Source organism: Mastomys coucha, chromosome X (assembly GCF_008632895.1).
Source record: "Mastomys coucha isolate ucsf_1 chromosome X, UCSF_Mcou_1, whole genome shotgun sequence".
NCBI classification, from domain to species: domain Eukaryota; kingdom Metazoa; phylum Chordata; class Mammalia; order Rodentia; family Muridae; genus Mastomys; species Mastomys coucha.
Window position 1 is genome coordinate 101,953,022 of NC_045030.1, and position 8,283 is coordinate 101,961,304.

Below are 8,283 nucleotides of genomic sequence, written 5' to 3' on the forward strand. Positions count from 1 at the left end.
CTCCATGTAACCCTGGCTGTCCTGGAACTCACTCTGTAGACCAGAGAGTGCCACCACCGCCCAGCTCATTTGCTTATTTTGTCAAAGTATCTCATATAGCCCCAGGCTGCCTACAGACTCACTGTGTAGCTGAGGCTGGCCGCAACGACTGCATGTTCCTACTTACACCTCCCAGCTGCTTGGATTATAGGCTTTTGCCATATTTGGCTTAATGTTACAACTCTAATTACATATCTTACTGAGGACTTGCTGAGCTGTGTTTATAGAAGAGAGGGACATACATACTTTAAGAGCTCACTACTGGTTTCTGCCACTATCTTTTAGAAGAGTTAAACTGACTGAAGACAATAGGGCCAAGCACTAGAAATACTCTGTATGGTAGTACAAGCCTTTAATAGCAGTACTTGGGAGGCAGAGGTAGAGGCAGGTCAAGTCAAGCTTGTGTGACTTTGAGGCCAGCCTGACTCTAGCTACATAGTGAGACCCTGTCTCAAAGAACAGACAAGAGGAAAGGAAGAAGTCCTCTGCTCAGTTAAATTGGATCCATTTTGCTCTTGAGAAAGGTTTTTTTTTTTGTTTTTGTTTTTGTTTTTGTTTTGTTGTTTGCTTTCTTTCTCATGATATAGAGAATGGAACCCAGGTACTGGAGTATGCTAGGTTAGTGCTTTGTCAGTGTACTATAGGACCAGCCCCCCTCCAATTATTTTGATATCAATGAAGGTTTATAGATGAGAGGGAACTAAATAAGACATGCTTTTGAAAACAAACTGAGTTTTTTTTAAAGACATTATTTATTTTACATAAATGGTGAGTACAATGTAGCTGTCTTCAGTCATACCAGATGGAGGGCATCAGATCCTATTATAGATGGTTGCGAGCCATGTGGAATTGAATTCAGGACCTTTGGAGTGCTCTTAACTGCTAAGCCATCTCTCCAACCCCACAAATTGAGTTTTATTCTATAAAATGTAATTGGGGGGCTGGCGAGATGGCTCAGCGGGTAAGAGCACTGACTACTCTTTCAGAGGTCCTGAGTTTAAATCCCAGCAACCACATGGTGGCTCACAACCATCTGTAATGAGATCTGACGCCTTCTTCTGGTGTGTCTGAAGACAGCTACACTGTACTCACATAAATAAAATAAATAAATAAATCTTTAAACAAAATTTGGCCAGGCAGTGGTGGAGCACGCCTTTAATCCCAGCACTTGGGAGGCAGAGGCAGGTGGATTTCTGAGTTCCAGGACAGCCTGGTCTACAGAGTGAGTTCCAGCCAGGACTACCCAGAGAAACCTTGTCTCAAAAAACAAACAAACAAACAAACAAAAAAATTTTAAAAAATGTAATTGTATATTTAAAATTACCTCAGAATAAAAGCTGAATGAGAAGTTAATCTGATTAAATCCAGTCTTTTTCTAACTAACTGTCTTGTAATTTTAGGCTGTTACCCTTGACCCAAATTTTTTGGATGCTTATATCAATTTAGGAAATGTCTTGAAAGAGGCACGAATTTTTGACAGGTAAGAATGTTATGTTTGATCAATTTCCTTGCCTTTGTAGTTTGGACTAATGTGGCAACAGCTTCCAGAAGGACATTTATCTAGAGTATACTTTTCCCTCCTGCTTTGTTACGCTTTACTTAATAGATGTAGTTGGATGACTTTTATTGTTGGTTTTCCTGAATGCTTTTATCCTTACCTTAATTCAGTTGAAACTTCTTTACTGTAAAACTGTTAGAAATGATTACCTTTTGGACTGAATTCTTCCCTTGATTTGATTAAGAAACCTAAGTAAAACTTGACTTTTGACATTTTTGTTTAAAATCTGCTTTTCTAATTTGTGTAGGGGTGGGGGGAGGGTTGATGTACTGGTATGTGCAGGTGAATGGCACGTGGGAGTCCTGAAGAGAACATTGGTGTCCATCCCCATCCTATCATTCTGTATCTTATTCCTTTGAGGCACTCTTTCCTTAAACCCAGGTTTTACATTTTTGGCTAGGTTGCCAGTCTGTAAACCTTAGTGATCTCCTGTTATAATCCCCTTCCTCCAGTGCTGAGGTTACATGCATTTACATGGCCATACCTGGTTTGTTAGGTGGGTTCAGGGATCTAAACTTGGGTCCTCATAAATACACCAAAAATTCTGATCATCTCTCCAGCCCCTTTATTTACTTTATTTTATGTGTATGGGTGTTTTGCCTGCATGTATATCGGAGGACCATGTTGGGAAGCTAGAAGAGAGGGCATCAGATCCTCTAGAACTGGAGCTAGACATGGCTATAGTTATAAATGGCTGTTAGATGCTATGTGGGTTCTAGGATTCCAACCAGGGTCCTTTGAAAGACCAGCTGGTGCTCCTGTCCACTGAGCCATCTCTCTAGTCTTTGATTTGTAACTTTTTTGTTGTTAAAGGAAAGCCAAGCTGGAACACACAAATGTTTTCCTCTGAAAATTAAAACATTTTAAAACTAGTCTGGCACTTGGAAGGATGAAGCAGGAGGATTGCTGTGAGTCAAGGCCAGGCCCTTGATAGAGCAAGACCCTATCTCAAAAAACAAACTGGGCTTGGCTGTAGTTGCTTACACCTGTAATACTAGCACTTGAGAGGCCAAGGGAGAAGGGGATGCTCAGAGTTGGAGGCCAGCTAAACCTGCAGAGTAAAATCTTATCTTAAAAAAACAAAACCAAAAACCGCATATCCCAAAATAAAAATGCAGGATCAACAATTTTTACTCAGTGGTAGAGCCCTTGTATAGCATGCATGAGGCCCTAAGTTCAGTTCTTAGCATCACAAAAAATACATTATATTAAAAATGAGATTTTGGGGCGGTGGTGGCACACGCCTTTAATCCCAGCACTTGGGAGGCAGAGGCAGGCGGATTTCTGAGTTCAAGGACAGCCAGGACTACACAGAGAAACTCTGTCTCAAAAAAACCAAAAACAAAAACAAAAAAAAACCGAGATTTTGATATGCAATAAAACATAACAAGTTAATTGACATTAGTTAAAATTAATTGGCATTTCATTTAATAAAATATCCATTAAGGTTAGTTGGGTGAGATGGCTCAGTGAGTAAAAGTGTAAGCCAATGACCTGAGTTTGATCCCTGGAATCCACAATGGAAGGAGAGAACTAACTTCACAAAGCTGTATTCTGCCTTCTACATGTGCCCCGTGGTCCATGCCAACATATACACATGTCATAAACACTAATAATAATGTGTTTAATTTGTTGCATTTTGTGTATTTTTGTTTTGTTTTTTTTCACAGAGCTGTGGCAGCTTATCTTCGTGCCTTAAGTTTGAGCCCAAATCATGCGGTGGTGCACGGCAACCTGGCTTGTGTGTACTATGAGCAAGGCCTAATAGACCTGGCCATTGATACCTACAGGCGAGCTATAGAACTGCAGCCACATTTCCCCGATGCTTACTGCAATCTAGCAAATGCTCTCAAAGAGAAGGGCAGTGTAAGGATTTTGTCTTATTTTTATTTCCTTGTTATGTGGTAGAAAAGAAAAGCCTTCATTGTACATATTAAGTATTGAGATGGTTATATTGGTTTCTTTGGAGTTTTGGTTGCTGGGGAGGAGGATACTGAGAAGTATCAGTTTTCTGGTGTGTTCCCAGCCATTAGACTCAATGATGCAGTTATTTGAATTACTAGAACAGCAGTGGTCTCTCTGATTCCTCTATCTAGTTTCTGAATGGTTTGTTTTATTTTCTAGGTTGCTGAAGCAGAAGATTGCTATAACACCGCTCTTCGTCTGTGTCCTACCCATGCAGACTCTTTGAATAACCTTGCCAACATCAAACGGGAACAGGGCAACATTGAAGAGGCAGTTCGCCTATATCGCAAAGCATTAGAAGTATGTTCAGTGCTGTGGCTGGAGGGTCTAGCCTAGCCTGTGTAACAGTAGAGGGAAAGTAGTTTAGTCTGCCTGCCACTCATTCACCTCTGGGTTTATCTTATTTTCATTTTTGGGTTTGTTTTTTGATTTTGAGACAGGGTTTCTCTGTGTAGCCCTGACTGTCCTCAAACTCACTATGTAGGCCAGGCTGGCCTTGAACCCAGAGACTCCTAACTGTTGGAATTAAAGTTGTGCACAACCACAGCTCAGCTGCCCTTCACCTCCTTAAGAGGATCATTCATTATTGATGTAAGGTCCTATGGACATGCAAGACACCCCTATATTGAGTTCATTATGCATAGGTGAGATCTGTATGAAGATATTGACTAGTAAGCTAAGTAAAGCTATTACAATGAAGAATGCCTGTGTCTAGTGGTTAGTAGATGTATGTGGTAGGAGTTTATAAAAGTGGTATTACAGCATGAGTAACAGGAAGAGAGGCATACCTCATGCTTGAAATGAAGCTAGGTATAAAATGGAGACGCCTTAGAATTTGAGCTACTAGACCTAGGAAAAGATGGAGAGAAGTCGGGCGTACATGGTGACTTTCTCAGAGTTGTGGGAGGTAAAGGAAGGTTCTTTTCTGTTATTTAATGTCCACTGTGATCGGGACTCTGTAGGTCTTCCCAGAGTTTGCTGCTGCACATTCCAATTTAGCAAGTGTCCTGCAACAGCAGGGCAAGCTCCAAGAAGCTCTGATGCACTATAAGGAAGCCATACGGTAAGAAATTCATAGCTTCTTTTTTCCTGTTTTCATTTTTTAGATTATAATTACATCATTTTCTCTTTCCTGTTTCTAAAGCTCTCATAAACCATACCTCCTTGCTCTTAAATCCATGGCCACCTTTTTTCATGAATTGTTGTAATGTGCATATATGTATATAATATATATATATGTATTTCTAAATATAACTTGTACAACCTGTATAATGTTTTCAGGGCTGACCATTTGGTATTGGATAACCAAATAGTGTGCTCTTTCCTCTTGCTCTCACTCTCAGTATCACTTAGATGCCTGTATATCTTTGCATAGGATTGAAGTCTAACAGGTTTTCCCCATCCAGTTCAGCATCTTTTTGTTCTTTTCTCTTTTGAGACAGGGTTTCTTTTCTCTAAGTAGCTCCAGCTGTTTTGGAACTCACTATGTAGACCAGGTTTACTTGGAACTCAGTTCCATCTGCCTCTGCCTCTCAAAATTCAAGGATTAAAGTTGTGTGCCGCCACCACCTGGCATCTATTTTTTTTTTTTTTTTTTAAGGCTTGGCATAGTATATGCATTAATCCCAGCACTCAGGAGCTTAGGTAGACCTGACTGGCCTCAAACTCAGAAATCCGCCTGCCTCTGCCTCCCAAGTGCTGGGATTAAAGGCATGTGCCACCATCACCTGGCCTGTTTTAAGCTTTTTAAGAGACAGGGTTTTAGGTTGGTGAGATGGCTCAGTGGTTAAGAACACTGACTGCTCTTCTGAAGGTCCCGAGTTCAAATCCCAGCAATCACATGGTGGCTCACAACTATCTGTAATGAGATCTGATGCCCTCTTCTAGTGTTGTGTGAAGACAGCTACAGTGTACTTATTTATAATAATAATCTTTAAAAAAAATAGAGGGTTTCATTATGTAACTGTGGCGGTTCTGGAACTCACTATGTATATCAGGCTGGCCTTGAACTTACTGAAATCCATCTACCCCTTCCTCCCATGTCCTGGGTTTAAAGACATGTGCTTCCTTACCCAGCTTCCTTATTTTAAACTTAAAAATCATTAAAAATTATTCATCTGTATATGGGTATATGCAGCACAGTAGATTCCTACTGAGGCCAGAAGAGAGAGGGTGTCAGAGCTCCTGGAGTTAGAGTAAGGCAGTTGTGAGCTGCCCCATGGGGTGCTGGGAACCAAACCCAGGGCCTCTGTAAGAGCAGCCAGGATTCCTGTTGAGCCACCTCTCTCAGCCCCTTGTTATTTGTTTATTCATATAGTTACTTATTTTTAGTTTTTTCCCCCCAAGACAAGGCCTCTGTCCCTGGCTGCCCTGGAACTCCGTGTGGATCAGGCTGGCCTAGAACTCACAGAGATGCCCGTGCCATTGCCTTCCGTGTACTAGGGTTAAAGGGATGTCCTGTTATAAATTTATTTTTTGGTTTTTTGAGACAAGGTTTCTCTGTGTCGTGGAACTCACTCTGTAGACCAGGCTGGACTCGGAACTCAGAAATCCTCCTGCCTCTGCCTCCTAAGTGCTGGGATTAAAGGCACATGCCACCACTGCCTGGCTTTCTTGTTTGTTTGTTTTAATTTTATAATTATATTTCATTTATTTCCTGGGTGTGAGAAGATGTGGGCATACACTGCAGTGCCCATGTGGAGGTCAGAGGACAACTTATTGGAGTTGTCTTATCTTTCATATAGGTTCTGTGGTTGAACTTATGTTATCAAGCTTGATTGTAGGTACCTTTACCTGCTGAGCCATCTCACTAACCTTTTAAAATTACTGCTTTTTTTCTTTTTTCTTTTTTCTTTTTGTTTTTTTGTTTTTTGTATTTTGATTTGTTTTATTTTTTGAGACAGGGTTTCTCTGTATAACCCTGGCTGTCCTGGAACTCACTCTGTAGACCAGGCTGGCCTCGAACTCAGAAATCCGCCTGCCTCTGCCTCCCAAGTGCTGGGATTAAAGGCGTGTGCCACCACCGTCCCGCTGCTGTTTCTTCTTTTTAAAGACAGGGTTCCTGTCTCTATCTCCAGCTGTCCTGAACTTGCATTGTAGAACAGGCTAGCCTCAAACTCACAGAGATCTACCTGCCTTTGCTTTCCAAGTGCAGGGAACACACCCAGCTTATTATTGTCATATTTTAAAAGATTAATTTACTTTTAATTATGTGTGCATTATTGTGTATGAAATGTGCTTAAATTCCCAAAGTGGGTGCTTTATCCCATTAGAGCTGGACATTGATGGTTGTAACAGAATTTAGGCTGTGGTAGAGCAGTGAGAGTTCTTAATTGCTGAGCCCCAATTATTAATCTGTTGTTATTATTTAATTTATTATCTAATAATTAAAGGTTTGACATTTGGCAGGTGCTAAAATGACCCTCCCTCCCTCCCTCTTTGGTGTTTGGGGATTCAAACTAGGCCTCATGCTTGGTAGGCGAGTATTGTAATGCTAAACACATACCAAAGCCCCCTTGATGTTTTACAAGATTTTCCATGAGATAATCAAGCCTTTATCTTCTCCTTCAGAATCAGTCCTACATTTGCTGATGCTTATTCCAATATGGGAAACACTCTAAAGGAGATGCAGGATGTTCAGGGAGCTTTGCAATGTTATACTCGTGCCATCCAGATTAATCCTGCCTTTGCTGATGCACACAGCAATCTGGCTTCCATTCACAAGGTACTGCTGTTTATTCAAATATGGGGTACTTAGCACTGACCTATCATTGCAGGAAACTCCTTACAAGTTTTGTTTTCTTTCCAGGATTCAGGGAATATCCCAGAAGCAATAGCTTCTTACCGCACAGCTCTGAAACTTAAGCCGGACTTTCCTGATGCTTATTGTAACTTGGCTCATTGCCTACAGGTAAAGAATAAATGGTTCATTGTTTTTCTTTCTGCATTGTTACCATCTTTTCATTGTGTGCCATAATAATCTAATCATGTCTAGAGACGAGGCAATATTTTTATTTTTATTTTTTTGGGCAAGTGGCAATCATAGGGCAGCTTTCAGGAGTCATTTTTCTTTTAGCATGTGGGTCCCAGGCATTGGATTCCAGTTGTCAGGCATACAATGCAAGCACCTTTACTCACTGAGCCAGCCACAAGAACCATGGTTTTAGGAGGTTATCTAATAATACTCTAGGAGCTCAAATACTGATAAAATAGATCTTTGGGTGGGATTTTGGGTGATAATTTCTTTTTGCTTCCTCTAGATTGTCTGTGATTGGACAGACTATGATGAGCGGATGAAGAAATTGGTTAGTATTGTAGCTGAGCAACTAGAGAAGAATAGGCTACCATCTGTACATCCTCACCATAGCATGCTGTACCCTCTTTCCCATGGCTTCAGGAAGGCTATTGCAGAGAGGCATGGAAATCTCTGCTTGGATAAGGTGACTCTTGTTTTAATCTTCTTGTTATAAACTAAAATGCAGGTAGAGAAAACATTGTATAAGTCAAATGTATGGCTTTATCAACTAGAAATGAAACTGTCTACCCTCCAAGTCACTGTGGACTGACTTCAGCTCAGTTCTTCATTTCTATTCATTTTTATTATTATATGTAAGTACACTGTAGCTGTCTTCAGACGCCCCAGAAGAGGGCATTAGATCTCATTACAGATGGTTGTGAGCTACCATGTGGTTGCTGGGATTTGAACTCAGGACCTTCAGAAG

At 40.8% G+C, this 8,283-nt stretch overlaps 1 protein-coding gene across 1 annotated transcript in view; it reads left to right on the forward strand.

Moving 5' to 3' along the window:
* The window catches only part of Ogt (O-linked N-acetylglucosamine (GlcNAc) transferase), a 40,669-nt gene that overhangs the window by 17,901 nt on the left and 14,485 nt on the right, over window positions 1-8,283 (forward strand). Inside the window, exons 7-13 of the mRNA XM_031365852.1 lie at window positions 1,440-1,519; window positions 3,268-3,463; window positions 3,722-3,862; window positions 4,525-4,625; window positions 7,133-7,286; window positions 7,371-7,472; window positions 7,822-8,001. Coding sequence (XP_031221712.1) covers window positions 1,440-1,519; window positions 3,268-3,463; window positions 3,722-3,862; window positions 4,525-4,625; window positions 7,133-7,286; window positions 7,371-7,472; window positions 7,822-8,001 — 954 coding nt within the window. The remainder of the gene's footprint in view (window positions 1-1,439; window positions 1,520-3,267; window positions 3,464-3,721; window positions 3,863-4,524; window positions 4,626-7,132; window positions 7,287-7,370; window positions 7,473-7,821; window positions 8,002-8,283) is intronic.